The following is a 21,228-nucleotide window of genomic DNA, read 5'->3' on the forward strand; positions in this document are numbered from 1 at the left end:
GGCTTAGTGTGGTAAGGATTTGGTAGAAACTTTCTTAGCTTTTGGTTGAAATGAACGTTTTTTCCGAATTTAAAGAGTCACTCTCTGCTACTTAATAGGCAATGAATGGCTTTGGAAAACAGCTGTTTTTGTGTGTGCTAGGATTAAACCTTGGGCAACACACAGGCTTCACCTATTTCTTCCCATGTGACTTTGGGTTTCCATTGCTGTGATACAACACCAGGACCAAAAACAAACTGGAGAGGAAAGGGTTCACTTCAGCTTATTACTCTCAGGTCACACTCTCCTTGAGGGAAGTCAGGGCAGGAACCTGGAGGCAGAACCTGAAACAGAAGCCATGGTGGAGTGCTGCTTACTGGCTTGCTCCTTGTGGCTTTCTCGGCCTGCTTTCTTATAGCAACCAGGATTGCCAGCCCAGGAGTAGCACTGCCCGCAATGGGCCTTCCCACTCCATCACCAATTAAGAAGATGTGCTATGGAATTGTCCACAGCCTAGTCTTAGGGAGGCATCTTTTCAGTTGACTATCCTTTTCCCAGATGACTAAGCTTGTATCAAGTTGATGTAAAACTAGCCAGGATACCATGTAAACCAATGTAATGGCTCTAACCCATTTCCCCCTTGCTCTGTGCTTCCTGACAGACTCTGGGACTTCCTTTGGTGTGACATGTCTGTATACATTCCTCCCCAAATTGTAAATGGGAAATTCTCTAGTCTATGGCAGTTGTCTACTGACCTGTTGACCATACCACACATGAATAACAACAGCAAGTCCATGGTTTCTTTTAGATCACTGACATTTAAGCCTGTTTATTTAATGGTTCTGATTAAGAATTTCAATATTCGAACTTGCTTAGTGATAATTTTTGACATATCCCTTATTTCCCATGGTTGTGCATCAGGGTTTTAAATTTTAGTGACTACTGTATCATGGTAACTCGATGTTTTTTTGGTTTTTGGTTTTTGAAGACAGGTTTCTCTGTGTACTGGAACTGGAACTGTTCCGGGTGTCTTAGAACTCATTCTATAGACCAGAGTGGCCTCGAACTCAGAGAGAGAGCTGTTTGCCTCTTCCTCCCATGCTGAGATTAAAGGCATGTGCCAATTGTGGTAACTCTGAAAAACAAATTCTTCTAGCTTTCACACGTTAGGTTGCTAATAGTTTTCCTCCAACTATTTATGTGAAGGATTTCTTCTTGTGTCTGCAGTCACTATAGTTTCTCTTCTCTTGGCAGCCAGTTACCTAAACTTTCTTTAAGTTCTACAAGGAGACATTCAGGGAATAGTTTCAGTCTCCAAAAATAACCCTCTTGGCCCGGAAACCACTTCAGTACCTGAGACTGCCCCCTCCTCCTCCTCGGTAAGCAGAAGCAACAGTCAACACCTATAATCCAGTGGTGGGGGACAAATATTGTCCACCATACTCCAGCCAGACACACTTGACACAGTTGGCCAAATATGGATAGCTAAATTGATAAAACTGACCAGCTCCATCAAGCTCTTTCCTGGGTGTTGTAAGTGTTCCACTTAGATTGAGAGTTTGATATTGTTTGAGCTCAATCTTGTAAGAAGAAACCAAACTGAAGCCGTTTTGAATAAAAACTTCCATTTTGAATAAGGGTCCAATAAAGTTTAAGTTCCCAAGACCTCCACAGACCTCCCTGGGTAACTGACGTCCCAGTTAACAAAGTGTGGGATGTAAATAGTAAGCAAGCTGCCCTGCCACCTTGACTAAATCAACCAATGAAACATGGTAAGTGTAATACATAGAAAAATGATCTTAGGAAAGTCCTTCATCCCTGAATCCTGATTGGGGAGAAGTGTAACTAACTTGGCATAGATGTTTGTGGTTTTTAGGTTTAAAAGTGATGAAACATTCTGCTTGGGTCACAGTTTAGCTCCTGAGTCTGTTCCGTGGCCCTGACTGATCAGTAGCGGCTTAATTACAATAAATTTTTGTTATCTGTGTTGACTTGGTGTGTGAATTTGTTGGCTCCAAGAGAACCCCATAGCATTGTCAAGTTCAGTTGTTTTGATAGGTGAATGGATTTTTAGAATTTCCTCTTCAGTCTTTCATGATGTAACCCTCCAGGACAGTGGCTCTCAACCTTCCTAATGCTTTGACTCTTTAATACAGTTCCTCATGGTGTGGTGACTCCAACCATAAAATTATTCCATTGCTACCTCATAACTAATTTTGCTACTGTTACGAATCATAATGTAAATATCTGCTATGCAGAATATCTGTATGCAACTCCCAAAGGGGTTTCGAGACTGGTTGAGAACCACTGCTCTTGTTTTAGGAAGTTTAGATGTATCTGTTACTAATCATAGTTGAAATTGATGAATAGAATGAAGAAGTTCCAGGAGTCAGATGCTCTCTAGAGTACATATAAGGTAGATTATGTGTAGTTACTGGCAAAGAAATGGTGGAGTCAGTTTTATAAACACATGGGAATGTTTTTCCTATAGTACTTTCATGGAAATTTTACCTAGTGTTTAGTTGGATTTCATTTAGTTTTCCTTTACTTCTTTGAACAATCAGTAGACTTACTTTGATATAAAAATTAAAATTCCTATGTTCAGTGGCAGTTGTGATTTTATTTTAGAAATAAAAACTTACCTGCTCAGTTTCATTCTGGAATGGGTGCACTGAAGTGAAAGTACCCTGAGCTGCTGGCTTATGTGTGCTGCCAGCTCTGGACCATTAGCTGTGAGGTTTGTAGTAATGAGCGTCTACACCACATATATGGAGTGAAAAGAAATAGATTATGAAGAAATTCTATACTTTAATTGAAATAAAGTCAGAGTCAACTTCTTTTATCTTTGGACTTTAAAATTTTATTAGCTTGTAGGCTTGATTAAAGAAATATAACACTGAATTAAAGTAGTAACAATGTCAAAACATTGATCTTTTAAACAAAAATTTGTAAGTAAATTTCCAAAGGTCATACTTATCCTAAGATCAATACTCACAATTGACAGTATTTTTATAAGGGAAACATAATTTAGATTACATGGAAGTATTAGTATTATTCAACTTATTACAAGTTTTGTGGCTATAAGAGAAATCAAGATGGATTCATTCTCTTGTTAACATTGATGAGGTCCCTGTATATTCCAGGTAGGAATGAAGATACAATCTGTGAAAAAGTTACCTTGAACCATGGAGTGTGATTTCTTCCCCCTCCTCTTCCTCCTTTCTTGAGATCCTCTCATGCTCATGTTGCCCGGCCTGGCCTCCAGCTGTAGAGCTGAGGGTAGCCTGGACAAACGCCTCATCCTTCTGCTTCTAGTTTCCAAGTTCTGGGATCACAGGGGCATCTCACTGTGCCCAGTGTTTTGTTGTTGGTGCTTTTGTCTGTTTGGTTTTTACCTCCATTTCCTTTATTTACTTTCATTTTTTGGAAGGGTATTTTTGCTAGGTATAAATATTTGGCTTTGTCACTAGACCCCTGTTAACTTGTTAAGCAGTTAAAAAAATAGTAAATACGAAAGTACAAGAATAAAATTTATATCAGACTTAGTGGTTTGGGCCTTTAATCCCAAGTACTTGGGAGGCCTGAAGAAGGAGGATTGTCAATTAAAGGCCTGACTAAGTTACATAGCAGTTTCAAGGCCAGTCTGGGCAACTGAGTGATACCCTGTCTCAAAAAGTAAAACAATACTGGAGATCCAGTAATAGCTCAGCAGTACAGGGCACAGTCGTAGGTTTGACACCAAACATCGCAAAAAACAAACTAAATTTACTTAATTCTGTAATGTGTATCCCATTCTGCTTAGGTAAAGATGTTCATTTGAGGAGAATATTTTCAAGGGGTATCTAATCAACATTGATGATTATTTAAGTTAAAGATTAGGCTGGATGGTGGTGATACACGCACTCGGGAGGCAGAAGCAGGCAGATCCTGAATTTAAGGCCAGCTTAGTCTACCGAGCAAGTTCCAGGGTAGCCAGGAGGAATACACGGAGAAACCCTGTCTCAAAAAACAAAAAGTAGCCGGGCGGTGGTGGCAGTGCACGCCTTTAATCCCAGCACTCGGGAGGCAGAGCCAGGCGGATCTCTGTGAGTTCGAGGCCAGCCTGGACTACCAAGTGAGTTCCAGGACAGGCACAAAGCTGCACAGAGAAACCCTGTCTCAAAAGAAACAAAAACAAAACCAAAAATTATTGTTCATTGTTCATTGTCTTCACTTGTTTCTATGGAGAAATTAGTAAATAGACTTGCTAATGACCCTTTGAGAGCAATGTAACTTCCCTGCTCTTCCTACATCCAAAACTTTCTCTATGTCTTTGGGTTTCATAATTTAGCTATGATGTGGTCAGAAGTAATTTTTGTTGTGCTCATACTACTTGGTGTTCTGTATACTTCTTGAATCTGTGGGTTGAGATCCTCAACTTGAAGATGGTCAGGCATTAACTTCTATACTGCCTTTGTTGTCCTTGCTCCCTTTTTATATCTTTACTTTTTGTTATTTTGTTTAATTAATATATAATTACATTATTTTCCCCTTTCCCTTTCCTCCCTCCAACCCCTTCCATGTCCCCCGACGCACACCTTGCTCCCTCTCAAAATTCATGGCCTTTTTACCTTTATTATTGTTACATATATATCCATAAATATATAAATACATTCTTCTGTGATAGCAGTTGACTGTGTGTGTGTGTTTGTGTTTACATCTCATGGTTTCTGTTAGTCTACTTTTCCCCTCGTTTTTTTCTATACTTTTTAAGTGACTATTTTCATTGGATAGATTGCTTAAATTACCAAGCCTGTCCAGTCTGTAGTATGCAATATGCTCTCCATTGGGATATTAAGTTGGAGTTGTATATATTTTAACTTCATAATTTTTTTGGAGGGGGCAGGTTTCGAGACAGGGTTCTCTGTAACAGCTCTGGCCATGGCTGTCCTGGAAACTTACTCTGTAGACCAGGCTGGCCTCACACTCAACAGAGATCCACCTGCCTCTCCTGAGTGCTAGGATTAAAGGCGTGCGCCACCACTGCCCAGCTTAACTTTATAATTTATATCTATTTAAAATATTATATATATGTAATATATAAAAATTAAATATAACATTTAAATTTTCCATGAAAATTTTATTCTCTTGTCTATGGTTTCTTTCCTTTTATCTTGAGCATATTGCCTTGAAGTTTTTGTCTAATTCTATTATCCTGATCCTTTGCTTTTCTTTTTCCTTTTGTTTGTAAGTCTGTGATGTTGCATTTTAATATCTGAGAGTTTGTATTTTATTATGGACACTGCAAGCGAACTATAGAGAATTACATTACCTTCAGACTCAGAAAGATAAAATCGAATGCTTCTTCTATTTGTGGAGCCTAGATTTAAACTTGTATGTGTGTGAAAGGGAACTCTGAAGGGGAGATCTTAAGGTAGAGGGGAAGGACAGAAGAAGGGATAATGGAACACATGTGACTCCAGAGTAGAAGAGGAGGAATTGGGTAGGAAGGGGACCTGTGAGAGGGGCCAGTGAAGGGAGGAAGGGGCACTGGGAAAGTGGGACAGGTACGAACAGTGTAGATATGAAGGTCTTATAAGGAAGCCATTACTTTGTTTACTAACTTTAAGAAAAATAAATAGAACCTGTTTTTGTTTTTAAATGTGGGTTCATGCTTGCTACCACACATAAAGAGTCTGAGGACAACTTGTGGGCCTTGGGGGTGGACTGTGGCTGTCAAGTTTGACAGCAAGCATATTTATCCACTTCATCAGTCTTTCTGATTCCTTGAGTAGTTTTTAGAAGTCCAAATTAGAATCACATTCATGGAAGAACCACATCTTAGAGTCACTGCCAATTCAGATGACCTGAGTTTGATCCCTGGTGCCCACATGGTATTAGGTGGAAGGAGAGGACCAACTTCCACAGGCTGTCTTCTGAACTCTATGTATGGGTTGTGGTACTTGTGTACACATACATACATACCACTCCATGCAAAAACACATCAGCAAAATAAAGTAAAAAAAATTTTTTAGGGGCTGGAGAGATGGTTCCATGGTTAAGAGCACTGTCTGCTCTTTCAGGGGACCTAGGCTCAATTCCCAGCACCCGCATGGCAGCTCACAACTGTTTGTAACTCCAGTTCCAGGGGGTCCAACACCCTCGCACAGATATACATATAGGCAAAACATCAATGCACATAAAATAAAAATAAATATATCATTTAAAAATTTTTTTAATTCAAGTAAAGGAAATAAAAGCTCAATTAAATTTAAATGCATCATTTGAGGACTTGGAATATTTATATTAGGCCACATGAAATTTCAGAATTGAATTATTCCTGTTCTATCCTTTCCCCCATTTCACTGTGAATAGTTTGATTGCTGTGATTTCATGACAAATTTCATTTCTCCGCTGTCTGTTGGCCCTGCATTGTGTACTTCTAATCTTGCATGGTTTGGTTTTTGTCCCTGAGTTATAGTTCGGTATTTTTAATTTTTCTAACCTTTTGAAGATAAAGAGCAAAGTAACTGGAGGCTTGGTGGTTAAGAACACCTGTTGTTCTTGTAGAGGACCCGGGTTCAGTTCCCAGCCCCTGCTTGGTGGCTCATAGCCATCTGTAAACAGCTCTAGTTCCAGGGGATCTCATGCCTTCTTCTGATCTCTGTGGATACCAGGCACACATGTGATACACATATGTACAGGCAGGCAAAACACGCATAAAATAAAATGAAAGTCTAAAAAAAAAAAAAAAAAAAAGAATGTCGTAACTGTCCAACCTTTTTTTGTTTTGTTTTGTTTTTCAAGACAGGGTTTCTCTGTGTAGCTTTGCACCTTTCCTAGAACTCGCTTTGGAGACCAGGCTGGACTCAAACTCACAGATCTGCCTGCCTCTGCCTCCCAAGTGCTGGGATTAAAGGCATGTGCCACCACCGCCCAACCTGTTCAGCCTTTTTGTATTCATTTCAGTTACTTGTGTTCTGGATTGTTTTGTTTGGTTAATTTTCTTCTCAGTTCTCTTTGCTAGTGTCCTGCATCTCTCTATATGTGGTAATCATTTATTGTGTGTAGATGATGCTATGTGATGTGGTCTAACTTTGTTGAGTGCTGGGACTTTTGAAGTCCTGTAAGTCTTTCTGGCATGCAGTTAGTTGGAATAGTTTGATCTGTTCATGCCTTGTTCTATGCTTGCTTTTGAGAATTATTAACTACTCAACTTACTAAGGCATGGATCCTTTCTAGGATTATTGTACAAAGAGCTGAGGATAACCTTCCTGAGTAGTCCACCCTGCCCTGTGAACTATGGTTTTTAGTCCTGTTTCTGAGACAGATGCTGTTAGCAAGACTCTTGAGACACCATGCGCTGTTGCTGTTACAGTTCTTTTTCTCTTCTCTTACCAAGTGCTTTCCTCACATCCCTGCCCTTGCTGGTCCTCTAGAATTGCTGTTGTGTGTAGTTCTTTCCTGTCTAGGACTTTGTCACGTAAATTCTATCTCTAAGAGTGTCTGTCTTCCAGAACTCCCAGCTTCATTTCCGTAGTTTGGAGACGTCTACCAACCAGGCTGTGCTTCAACTTCCTCTGTCATTGTTGTAATCTGAAAATCTTCACAGGGCAGTAAGCTATGTGAGAGGAATAGGGCTCGCTTGTTTCCCACTTTCCACGGTTGACAGGCCTTGGTGTATGCTTTGAGAGTCGTTGTTGTTGTAGAATATTATTTGAAGGTGTGTTATTTTTGTTTATGTTGCATTTGTTTAATTCTGAAGCTATGTTACTGTACCTGTCTAAAACACCTGATGGTCTAAAAAGGACTGAAGAGTCAATAGGAAGGCAGGAGAAAGGATAGGCAGGGCTGGCAGGCACAGAGTATATATAGAAGGAGAAATCTGGGAGATGGAGGAGTCAGGAGAAGGAGCCAGAGGAGGAAGACTCCAGGGGCCAGCCACCCAGCTACATAGCAAGCCACAGAGGAAGAGTAAGATTTACAGAAGTAAGACAACAGAGAGGCAAAAGGTAGATGGGATAATTTAAGATAAGGAAAGCTGACTATAAACTAAGCCAAGCTAAGGCTGGGCATTCATAAGTAAGACTAAGCCTCCATGTGTGATTTATTTGGGAGCTGGGTAGTGAGTCCCACAAAAGAACAAATACAAACAACAACCCATTGTTTTATATATAAAATGTATATTATAAGTATTTTTAAAGTTATTTCAAATTGAAGCATAAATCAACTTCAATTTTAATCCAGTTTTGTTGGAAGCTGAAATCTGGCTCCCCTCCTTCCCTTTTTTTAGAACAGAGGTTAGACCCATAGTATAAACAATGTGACAGTGTTAGGAATATAATTTAAAAAATTTATTTGTGAATGGGGGTGTGCATGTCCACAGCCTGAATAGAAGTCAGAGGACAGCTTACAGGAGTCATGACGTTCCCAGGGATCAAATTCAGGCTGTTCGATTTGGCAGCAAGTCCTTTATCCACTGAGCCATCTTGCTGACTTAGGATTCATTCATTCATTGAGGGAGGGTCTCAGAACCTTCTGTGTAGATCAGGCTGGTCTCAGACACATAGAGAGCTAATTGATTGCTGGGATTAAACCTGTGTGTCACCACACCTATCTCAGAAAAAAATATTTGATGAATGTTGTTCAGATCAAAAGATACTCATCACCTTTATTTCAGCATCTTTGTTACCTTACCATTTTCCATTTATGTATATTCATGTCTGTATGCATAATAGTTACATTATTGTCTTGGGAGAACAGTATATTTTGAGGTGATTTATATTTTTTCTTACTTTAAACATATATAACAAAGAATATGAAAATTAAAATACAATTTATAGATCAGTGTGAAGAATTCGGATGTTGCAGTCTGCTATTTCATTGTTATTTGAAATTACTGAATTTTGGATGGTTGTATGTATGTGTGTGTGTATGTGTGTATGTGTGTATGTATGTATGTTATCAGGGGGAATTAAGATTGCTGCCTGAAAAGATTAAGCAATAGTTACGTGCTTCCTTTATATTATTTTGGGGTCATGGAGAGAAAGGTCATAATGATGCATAGTAATAGATTTGGTGACTACTAAAGGGACATCATTTATTACCAAGACTTTAAAAACTTGTTCTAAGGCAGAACTGTTTATGAAATGTCAGTAGTAGATGTCATTGAGATTTAGAAGTATATGTTTGGTATACACAGAAGTCTGAAATGTTTACTTAAAATGATTGATACCAAATATCAAATAGTAAATCAAGGTATTATTTGTGTTTTCACTATTGTATTAGATGAAATACTAGCACAAAGTGATGCTTTATTCTCACTGACATTATTTTCTGTGTATGCTTTATTACTTTGGTATGTATGTTATTAGCATTTGATTGTCTGAAGTGTTGAATTTTTTGACCTTTGAGTGACTGATCTTCCAGACAGCATTTGTATGTTAATGTTACCATCTTAAAAACTGACTGACCATTCTGTGTTGCCTTTCCCGCTCTCATGAGGTGGCAGTAAAGTTCACAACACTCATCATTTGTGGGAGAGGATGTTTGTGGCTTTTGCCCTGGTTTGATTGGAAGCTATTTTCCTTTTGCAAGAATATAAAATTACCATGAGGAACTTGAAAGATAATCTTTTCTGAACAATCTTTATCTTCTTTAATATTCAGTAAATTAAACTGTAGTTTTCGAAAATATATTGCAGAAGGGTAAGTTTATAGTTAAAAGCAAACCCTGGCTGCTCTGGGAAATGTTTCCTCTGTCATTCCTTTAACTGAAAACAGGAAGCCAGTGCTGGGAAGAGATAGGAAACACTGGATGATTTCTTTGGTTTTGATTCTTTCTGCTTTGGATTCGGCCTCACTTACCTCTGAGATGATAGAACTTCAGTGTTAGGGTAAAGAAGTTTGGGTAAAAAACTGCTACTTCACTCTGTTGTTTGATTTTACAATGAAAATATCTTGAAGGAGCTATTATATATGCATATTTATGTAAATGTAAAGTGGTTGTTTGAGCCCTGTAAGTCACAGATGGACACCGTGATCATATAACATAACAATGGTTTTGTGTTTCTATTGTTGAGTTGGTTTTGTTTTTGAGAGAGAGTCTGGCCAGAAACCTGCTTCAGTCACCCAGATGCTACATTGTTTTTTAAATACAATTTCTGTCTTTATAATATTTAGTTTCTTTGGAAATTTAGATGTTCAGATGTTCATATTTTGGAAATTAGAGGTTGACTTTAGTTAGCTGATGTTTAGATTTTGAAATTTCAAGATTTGCTCTTTTTCCTCTTGTCTCAGAATTTATTTTATAGTAAGAAATTTAAATTTTTTATTTTAAGTATTTTGAAGTAAATGATAAATTTATTTGGGTACAATCAGACATTTTATACTTTTACTATTTGATAGTATTGCTTTGTAGGCTTAGAATTATTACATGCCCCACTTCTGTAGAGGTCAGAAAGGGCTGTGTATTTTGCACAGTACTCATCTATTGAGTTATAACTTGTTTTAGAATGTTTATGTCCATAATATTCTACAAACTTGATTTCAGTTACATAGTTTATAAAATATTTTTAAAATTTGTTAAACACATTTTATGATAGATTATATTAAAAGTCATTTTTCATATATAGACTATAATTCTTCAAAGGAGGGTTGAGTGAGATTTCTTTTTATAGTCCTGGATTATAAAATTATAGCCTAGGGTGGCAGTTACAACATTCTAATTTATGGTTAATACAATTTCTCTTTCAGACAGCAAATGGCTACATCTTGTTTTTTCATATTGCTTCTTCAAGAGGGGACAAATACCTTTATGAACCAGTATATCCCAAGTAAGTTTATTGGCTTCATTCTTCGAATACATGGCTTGCAAACTTAATATTTTTTAAAGACTGTCATTTGGGATTGTCTAACATCAGTAAGATGTTAAGTTGCATTTCTGAAATGATGCTTCAGAAATTGTCAATTTTTTTTAATTTAAAAAATATGTAATTAAGTCAAGGAATACTGAGGATTGTGTTATATCCTTTCTTAGACATTCAGAATTACTACTAATATACTCCAAGTCAGATACTTTCTAGTCTTTTTTAAAATGGAGAGCTGAGAGATAATATGAAGAGGCAAACTCTTAGTCAATTACAGGCTCCTTTGCCTGTGTTTATTATATATACTCACACGGAAAAAACCCCACACAGGCAGTAGTTACCCCCTAGGTAAACTTTGGGGGAGACATGGACTTTTGCTCTTTAAATGTTTAAACGGTGTCGTTATGTTTTGCATATTTCCTTCACTGCATGCTTTATTTTTTAATAAAAAAAAAAAACCATACTTTTAAAGCACAACATTTTATTTTCTAGGGACAAACCACTTCTATGTCAAAAATTTGCTTGATGTTACGTGAGAGACTGTTGCCAATATGATTAAGAGGAAACTCCTGAGAAGATTACAAAAACCTTAAAAAAATAAACTATTTTTATATTATTATATACAAATAATATTAATTATGTAACATAATTATATAAATGATATAATATATTAAAGCAGTATATTAAAAGATATTCCTAAAATATAGATCTCATTTGTGTATTATTAATCATTAGTAATTATCAGCATAATTATTTTTAATTTTAATATTAATATTTAATACTATAACAAAATAGTATAATTAGTAGAAATTAGTGATAAATATATTGTTTGTATAATGTATGATATATATTAAATATATGTTAAGCATAGATATAACATATATCAAAATTATATACATACACACATACATATATATATTAAAAAGGCCTTACTGAAGAAGACTAAGGCCAGTTATGCAAAAAAACTAGTGGGATGAAGAGATGTGAAATGAGCCTGACACTGTAATACTATCAGGATTGTCCCAAATAGTAGTTGCACTGAGCTGTTCATAATTGTTCATATTAGACAAATGCCACAGCAAACCAGTTGTATTAGCATAATGTCTTGATTTCACATTTAGTTTGCACATTATTTCAAACCTATAGATAAATTTCTTCTAGTATGAGCAGATACTGCATTTTTAGGCTGCAAAGATGGCTCAGTTGAAGACCCCAGTCAGTCCCCCAAACCCGCATAAAAAGTGCCAGGCATGGTGGCCTGAGCTTGTCATCCCAGGACTGGAGAGGTGGAAACAGGTAGAACTTGCTGGAGCTTGCTGGTTAGCCAGCCTAGTCTTCTTGGATCCTCTGACCTACACACACTTTGACACACAAAAGACAATGACATTTTGGGCTTTTCTTCGTTTCTATGAAGTGATTTCTGCCTATCTTATTGCCCATTTAACTTCACTGAACTTTTCAAAGTTCTCATTGTACATAAAATAATTTAAGAAAAGTTTTATATAATAGAATTTAAAAAAATGATCTTTAGGGTTTCTATTGCTATGATAAAACACCATAATCAAAAGCAACTTGGGGGAAAAGGGCTTATTTCCATTTCATGTCCCAGGAACAGTCCATCATGAAGGGAAGTCAGGGCAGGAGCCCCTACATGAATGCTGCCTATTGGCTTGCTCCTCATGGCTTGCCACCCAGTCTTTTTATACCATCCAGGACCACCTGCCTACAGGTTGCACACCCACAATAGAGTGCACCCTCCCACATCAATCATCAGCCATGAACATGCCCCACAGGCTTGCCTACAGGCCAGTCTGGTAGGGACACTTTCTTTCTTTCTTTCTTTTTTTTTTTTTTTTGGTTTTTCGAGATAGGGTTTCTCTGTGTAGCTTTGCGCCTTTCCTGGGACTCACTTGGTAGCCCAGGCTGGCCTCGAACTCACAGAGATCCACCTGGCTCTGCCTCCCGAGTGCTGGGATTAAAGGCGTGCGCCACCACCGCCCGGCCTAGGAACATTTTCTTAGCAGAGTCCCTCTTCCCAAATGACTCTAATTTCTGTCTAGCCAGCACAGCACTTCAGTGGTATATCATCTTTTTATAATCAGTATATTCACATAGGTAAATCACACTTGTTACATGTAAAAAATAATTTAATGATTAACATTAAGTGTGTGTAAAACTCAGAAAACAACCATCATGGACAACCAGGATGTCTGCTGCTAGATAGTGTTCCCTAGACATGACAGACAGGGAAAATGCACCCATGAACTCTCAACAGTAATGACAATACCAGTTGACATGCCAAAGTAGATGGGGGAGACTGCATAAGATCTGCCCTAGATGAATAACTACAGGTGGTCAGTGCCTGCTGGGAAGGGGAAAATCAGTTTGCTCCAAGGACGAGCTCTAGCGGAGGATGTCCGGTCCTAGTGGTCAGCCCTGGAAACATGTACATAGAAGGACTGCTAAATAAACGGGGGGGGGGGGGGGGGGGTTGTATATATACCGTGTGTGTTTATCTATGTAACAGCGATAACTAAGAATTTGGTAGAGGGTAGAACATGAGAGGAGCTGGAAGGGGAAGGGAGTAGCAGGAGTGATGTAGACACAGTCCTCATGGATGAGTGTCTCAAAAGTGTTTTTAAAGTAAGTTAAAAAGTCAGGAATAGAAAATAAAGTACACATAACCTTTTTACTTTGCAAGACTATGACGTAGAGTAGCGATTCTGTGAATCATTGGCACAAATAGTGCTCTGCTGACTGGATCCCACCCGCTGCATTTGTGAGCCCAGTGCTTTCTAGAGTTACTTATTTCACAGAGTTTTCTGAAGAAACCATTTGTAAAACAAAAAAAGAATGCTAGCAAAAGTACCTTTTTGGGGAGTTGGTGGTTAGGAGTTCATGATTTTTTGTTTGTTTGTTTTTTGAGACAGGGATTTTTTTGTGCAATAGTCCAGAGTCCTGGAACTCATCTTTAGACCAGGCTGTCCTCGAACTCAAGATCCACCTACCTGCCTTTGCCTCCTGAGTACTGGGATTAAGGGCGCCTGCCACCACCGCCTGGCTAGAGTTCATGATTTTAAAACCTGAAAAGTTGTGATCATGTAATGGTCAGAGGAGAGTGAAAAAAGTGGTTTTGGCGATGTTGCCATGTGTATTATTGTAAACGCCTATATAATTTAAGATACTTATTGCCCAAACTGCTGCACAGAAAAGCTACCCATTAACACAAGCTGATGCAGTCACAGGGAAGAGCCAGGATTCAGACAGGGTATTACAGTTCCACAGTCCGTACTCCTTAGTCTCTGATAGTACATACTTCAACCCTGTTTGCCTCATCCGGCAATCTCCTGCTTCTTAAGACTTGGGGAATAAGAAATAGTAAAAAAAGGAAGAATCCGGAAAGGTTTGCAATAGTCCCCGAAGCTAGAGGCAGCATAACAAAGGCTGGCAGATAATTGTGTCCTCTTCAATTATAGAAGTAGCACCGCCCTTTGTTTCTTCTCTCTACATCTTAGGAGTTCATCACATCGACTTTATTTCTAGAGCATCTCAGCTTTCCTGTATTACATGACAGCATCTTAACCTCAGACTACACATGATTTCCATTACACTCCAGCTGGACACACAGCTCAGATACCTTCACCTAATGTTTCCAGCATTCTTGTAGATGCAGGGAGGCAGTCTTCAACAATGATGGCAGTCTTATTAAATAACCTCTTTCATTTCAAATGTCATTCTTTGATGTTCTGTTTGTCTTTTGTATCTTTATAAGTTCCACCCTATTTTAGACTGGCTGAAGGCTTTAACGTTTTTTTTTTACATTGTAAGATGAGCAGTGAAATTTTTGATGGAAACTTTGACGTGGATAAATTAGAAATAATTATGTTTAGCTTTGAAATTTGTTTACTTAACTATATTTAAATATGAGTTTAGGAGATTTTGAAATAGCTTATTTCTTCATAATGAAAATAATTTCAACAAATTAGTTTTCATGTACTCTTGGGTTCTTTTGTAGTTGTGTGTTTGGTTGGTTGGTTTTGGCTTTTTTGTTTGTTTGTTTGTTTGTATGTTTTGAGGCAGGGTCTCTATGTAGCCCTGGCTGTCTAGAACTCACTATGTAAAACCAGCTATCGCTCTGTGCTTCCTGTTAACAATGGCTACAGCATCACTAAGCAGTGGGATTTTTCTACCCTGTTTTAATTTTATGGGACTACCACTATATATGAAATCCATCTTTGATTGAAACATTTTGGTGGCACATGATTGTAGTTTTTTATTACTGCTAATGAGACATTGGTGTTAGTTTTTGTTGTTGGTGTTTTGTTTTCGTTTTATTGTTTGGTTGGATTTTTTGTTTTGGTTTTTTTGAGACAGGGTTTCTTTTTTTTTAATTAATAAGGAATTTATAAAAGTGTACAGGCATTCTGTTGCTCACTTTTCTTTTTTTTTTTGTATTTATTTTACAATACTATTCAGTTCTACATAATAGCCACAGATTCCCTTGTTCTCTCCCTTCCTGCCCCCCTCCCCCTCTCCCCACCCATCCCCCATTCCCACCTCCTCCAGGGCAAAGCCTCCCCCCCACCCCAGGACTGCAACCAACCTGGTAGACTCAGTTCAGGCAGGTCCAGTCCCCTCCTCCCAGACTGAGCCAAGCGTCCCTGCATAAGCCCCAGGTTTCAAACAGCCAACTCATGCAATGAGCACAGGACCCGGTCCCACTGCCTAGATGCCTCCCAAACAGATCAAGCCAATCGACTGTCTCACCTATTCAGAGGGCCTGATCCAGTTGGGGGCCCCTCAGCCATTGGTTCATAGTTCATGTGTTTCCATTCATTTGGTTATTTGTCCCTGTGCTTTATCCAACCTTGGTTTCAACAATTCTCGCTCATATAAACCCTCCTCTTTTTCACTAATTAGACTCCCAGCGCTCCACCCGGGGCCTAGCCATGGATGTCTGCATCCAGATTCCTCAGTCCTTGGATGGGGTTTATGGCACAACTATTAGGGTGTTTGGCCATCCCATCACCAGAGTAGGTCAGTCCCAGCTGTCTCTCGACCATTGCCAGCAGTCTTTTGTGGGGTTATCTTTGTGGATTTCTGTGGGCCTCTTTAGCTCTTTGTTTCTTCCTTTTCTCATGTGGTCTTCATTTACCATGGTCTCCTATTCCTTGTTCTCCCTCTCTTTTCTTGATCCAGCTAGGACCTCCTACTCTCTTTCCTCGACCCTCACCCTTCATTGCTCCCACTCATGTCCAGGCTGTTCATGTAGATCCTTCCATTTCTCCGTGTCTTTCTTGGGGTCCCGTTTTCCAGGTAGCCTCACTGGTGATGTGAGTAGCAGTCCAGTCATCCTTGTTCCACATCTAGCATCTTCCTATGAGTGAGTACATACCATATTTGTCTTTCTGAGTCTGGGTTACCTCACTCAGGATGATTTTTTTCTAGATCCATCCATTTGTCTGCAAACCTCATGATGTCATTGTTTTTCTCTGCTGAGTAGTATTCCATTGTGTATATGTGCCACAATTTATTTATCCATTCTTCAGTTGAAGGGCATCTGGGTTGTTTCCAGGTTTTGGCGATTACAAACAATGCTGATATGAACATAGCTGAGCAAGTGCTCTTGTGGTATGATTGAGCATTTCTTGGGTATATGCCCAGGAGTGGTATAGCTGGATCTTGGGGGAGATTGATTCCCAATTTTCTAAGAAAGTGCCATATTGATTTCCATAGTGGTTGTACAAGCTTGCATTCCCACCAGCAGTGGAGGAGAGTTCCCCTAGTTTCACATCCTCTCCAGCATAAAGTGTCTTCAGTGTTTTTGATCTGAATCCTGTACAATAAAACAACCTCTGGAGGCATCACAGTCCCTGACTTCAAGCTCTACTATAGAGCTACAGTAATAAAAACAGCTTGGTATTGGCATAAAAACCGACATGTGGACCAGTGGAATCGAATTGAAGACCCTGACATTAGCCCACACACCCATGAACATATAATTTTTGACAAAGAAGCCAAAAGTGTACAATGGAAAAAAGAAAGCATCTTCAACAAATGGTGCTGGCATAACTGGATATCAACGTGTAGAAGACTGCAAATAGATCCATATCTGTCACCGTGCACAAAACTTAAGTCCAAGTGGATCAAGGACCTCAACATAAATCCAGCTACTCTGAACCTGCTAGAAGAGAAAGTAGCAAGTAGTCTTGAACGAATTGGCATAGGAGATCACTTCCTAAATATAACACCAGTAGCGCAGACACTGAGACAAACAATCAATCAATGGGACCTCTTAAAACTGAGAAGCTTTTGTAGAGCAAAGGATACGGTCAACAAAGCAAAGCGACAGCCTACAGAATGGGAAAAGATCTTCACCAACCCCACATGTGACAGAGGACTGATATCCAGAATATATAAGGAACTCAAGAAATTAGACATCAAAATGACCAATAGTCCAATTGAGAAATGGGCTTTAGAACTAAACAGAGAATTCTCAACAGAGGAAACTCAAATGGCTGAAAGACATTTAAGGAATTGCTCAACATCCCTAATCATCAGGGAAATGCAAATCAAAACAACTCTGAGATACCACCTTACGCCTGTCAGAATGGCTAAGAGACAGGGTTTCTGTGTGTAGCTCTGACTGTCCTAGAACTCATTCTGTAGACCAGGCAGGTATCAAACTCAGAGATCTACCTGCCTCTGCCTCCCTAATGCTGAGATTAAAGGTGTGTGCCACCACTGCCCAGCTGTGTTAGGATTTTAGAGGGAAAATTTTAACTAATTTTTCTTCTTTCCTTCTGGTAGGTACCTTGTTATTTGGGAAATAGGTGATAGTGGTTTTAAAAATGTTTCTCTCTGAGAGTTTCAAAACATTTGTATCTAGTTTGATTTCAGCAGGTGTCAGTTCTGTAGATTTACATGTGTGATTTTTAGCTGTTGAGCTTTGCATATCTCATGCATCCATTAGCATTTACATTGTAATTGTACTAGCATTTATTAATCGGATGAGTTAGAATATTACATAATCCTAAATTCTGAAACTCTTCTTGTCATATAGCCACATCCCAAAGGTGCCATCTGAATCCAAAGACTGATAGAATTATTAAAATATCTACCCAGTTCATAGATCCCTGCACAATGTTGTTGTTACCACCAGATTAAAGGCCTTAGAAATAAGTATTCTCTTGTAGTTTCTGCCTTTTGTTTAAAAGTCTCCAGGAACTGTGAAAGCTACTAGCTGCTAGAGATGTAGCGTGGGATGGGGTGGGGGACAACAAAATCACTTTACTTACATAGCTTGCATAATTATAACACATTGTATGTTATGCAGACAAATATATCAGGGTTAGGGAATCAAGAGTGGAACTACAGCTTGAAATTGAATCCTTAGGATCTTCATTGAGACGATAACACGTAAAAGGATCTTAAGGAGTTTGAGAGGAACACAGCATGCACTTAGGGGAATGACATTTTGGGGTAAGTGAGAAAATAATGAAGTTTTAGGTTCTAACAAAGGATTTATAACTAGTAAGAAGGGATGTTGTTATGTAGTTAACTATAAAAATGAAATACTATATCGTGATTTTTTAAAGTAATTTAATCCTAGAAATATGTAGAGCCAGTTCCCTTCTGTGCAGAGAACCACGCTGTACTGGAACTCACTCTCCCCTGTCATTCACATCTGAGCCAGTCTACAAAGTCCATTTTAGCCTACCAGTGCATATTTCCCTCATTTCTTCCATTGCCTCCTAATTCCCAACAAGACTTCTTTAGTTCGGAACTTGTAACCTTTTCCCTGAATTATTATTATCTTTTATAATTTACCTCTAAATGATTTAAACATATAATTTACTTGCCCTTTCCCTATATAAAATTTCTCATGGTTTTCCTGAGGTCTTAGGATTAGTTATGTTGCTGTGGTGTGTGTGTGTGTGTTTTCTTTTTTCTTGGTTTTTCAAAACAGGATTTCTCTGTGTAGCTTTTGGAGCCTTTCCTGGATCTCGCTCTGTAGACCAGACTGGCCTCAAACTCACAGAGATCTGCCTGCCTCTGCCTCCTGAGTCCTGGGATTAAAGGCGTGCGCCGCCGCCGCCGCCGCCGCCGCCGCCGCCACCCCGCCGCCGCCGCCGCCGCCGCCGCCGCCGCCACCACCCGGCCGTGCATATTTTCTTTTAAAGATCCATTTTACTTACTTGATAAGAAAGTGGGACTGATGCCATCTATTCCATGACTATTAATGGGTTTAAATCAGCGCTCTTAGTTATAATACTCGAACAGTGCTGTAGTGTTTCCAAGAGGTGGTTTGCGCGTGCGTGTGTGTGTGTGTGTGTGTGTGTGTGTGTGTGTGTGTGTGTGTGTGTGTGTTCTCTTTAACTGTGCTGTATGTAAGTAGATGAGTTCTATATCTGATCATTTCTTGAGTGCCAAGTTTACCTTTCTACGATTAAATCAATATAAGTGGTTCAGTAGCAGCCTTAAATTCACGTTGTTTATACTTATTGCCTCCTGCCAAACCAAACCTGAAATTGCTTTACCAAACTTGACTGCAAGTAATCCTTTATGTAGTCCTATGAAGTGGAAAACCTCGGATTCTTTGTTTCTCTTCACTTCCTGTATTTGTTCAGTAATCAAGTTTCATTGACTAACTACACTTCTCCAGTGCTTCTAGAATCATCTGACCACTAGTTTTTCTTCTAGTCTCTCCTGCATAGTGAAATCTACCCTTTATGTTATTTTTTCCAAAGGGAAGACCTAAAGATGTGATTCTTAAAAACTTTTATTGCTCTCTAGTTGCCACAAAATAAAGTCCAAGTTCTCTGGCATGGAATTTGGAGCCTACATCTCTCATCTGCAGACTATGGTGGAAGTCACAATTTCTGTCTTTCTCTGTTCTTTGCCCCGGGTGGTATGCTTCCTCACCATCATTTTATGTAAGCGAGCCATCTGGCCTGGCTTTTGAACTCAGAGCAGCCATCTGCTGTATCCTGTAAAGTTTCTTCCCAGCTCTCTTGTCCTCCTTTATACTCAGGGAGTCACTAGTCCTCCAGATATATTCCATAGCACTCTATAAAATTTTATAGTAGCAATCAATGTTTTATTTCAAAAATAGTAAGAAGTGTATAAAGATTTAAAAATGTGAATTTTGCTTTTTTAAATTATAATCTCATCCCACTCTCCATTTGTCCTATATTTCTTGAGTAAATAAATACCCATGTGTAGAATTACTGGGTCGTATCACATGCCTAGTTATTTTAGTTTGGATACTGGCATCATCCTACATAGTTGAGTATCTGATCTTCGTGTTTTCCTTTGGAAGAGTTTTGTGGTTTTCCTTTAAAGAACGGTGAAGTTTGTTATGGGTGACAGGTTACTTAGAAAACTTCTGAACAGTTTGAGGCTTGTTTGTGTGCTTTATGAGAATGGAGTGAGCCTTTACTTTAGACTGTCTTCCACGGTCTCCCCCGTCTAGCTTGTCAGAACTAGAGCCCTCCTCCAGGAAATCCCAAACATTACCGGTTTATCCTTTGTCTGACAGGTGTGGTGTTTCGTACGAATGGCTTTATACCCAGTATTGTAAGGGGACGGAGATTCTAGAGCTCTTCTTCAGTGTGCTCCAGCCTTTCCATTGCTCTGCTCCACACATTTGTTTCCATGAACGTTAATCTTTTTCTTTCTTTAACTTAGCGAGACTTCTGTGTTCTACTTGGGTTCTCCCACTGTATGTAGTAGTCTGAAAAGTGACTTTTGCTAGAAAACTCTTTAGTTTTGTGTTTGTGACAAGTTCTCACTTTGTAGCCCTAGTTGACCTTGAAATCATCATTCTTCTGCTTGCTATTGGATGACCGTAGTTTTTATGTGTGTGTGTATTCTGTCCAGTTTTTTTTTTTTTTTAATTTTTTTCTGGCTGGATAATTTGGGACCATTATAATAGTAAACATGACTACCTATAAGATCATCAGTTTGAACATTTTCAGTTATTTTCTATTGGAGAATATTTAGGCACATTTAAGATTATTCAATTTCATTCAAAAATACTTTCATTAATTATGGGCATACTGATAAATATGATGAATTATGACTTAGCATGTGTGAGGCTCTGTAAGACCCAACAGGTCTTTCCCCATAGAAAGGAAACCAAATCAGATTATCTACAACTGATGAAATGTGTGATGTAGAGAAAGAAACCATTGTGAACTTTAGAACTGGGAAAGAGAACCAAAGCCTTAAGTCTGGCTAGGACAGCCAGAACTCCTTAGATCAAGACTAGCACATTTCAAGCCCATCTTATAGTTGAGAATTCATGCTCATTATCATAACTGACTATTTTTCATATGCCCACTAAATTTATGAGACATTCATTATAAACTGATATTTAGGAGGCCTAAGATAGTAATAAA

General features: G+C 38.7%; 1 protein-coding gene across 14 annotated transcripts in view; it reads left to right on the forward strand.

Moving 5' to 3' along the window:
* The window catches only part of Ric1 (RIC1 homolog, RAB6A GEF complex partner 1), a 117,733-nt gene that overhangs the window by 21,347 nt on the left and 75,158 nt on the right, over nucleotides 1–21,228 (forward strand). For 13 of the 14 annotated variants that reach the window (XR_005091482.1, XR_005091484.1, XR_005091485.1 and 10 more), the window contains exon 3: nucleotides 10,713–10,792. The exons of the other annotated variant lie outside the window; for it this stretch is intronic. Coding sequence is in view for 3 of the 13 variants with exons in the window: in XM_028894578.2 (XP_028750411.1) it covers nucleotides 10,713–10,792 (80 nt within the window). In the remaining 10 variants the exon portion in view is untranslated. The remainder of the gene's footprint in view (nucleotides 1–10,712; nucleotides 10,793–21,228) is intronic. 14 annotated transcript variants of the gene reach the window in all.

This window comes from Peromyscus leucopus, chromosome 1, assembly GCF_004664715.2.
Source record: "Peromyscus leucopus breed LL Stock chromosome 1, UCI_PerLeu_2.1, whole genome shotgun sequence".
NCBI classification, from domain to species: Eukaryota; Metazoa; Chordata; class Mammalia; order Rodentia; family Cricetidae; genus Peromyscus; species Peromyscus leucopus.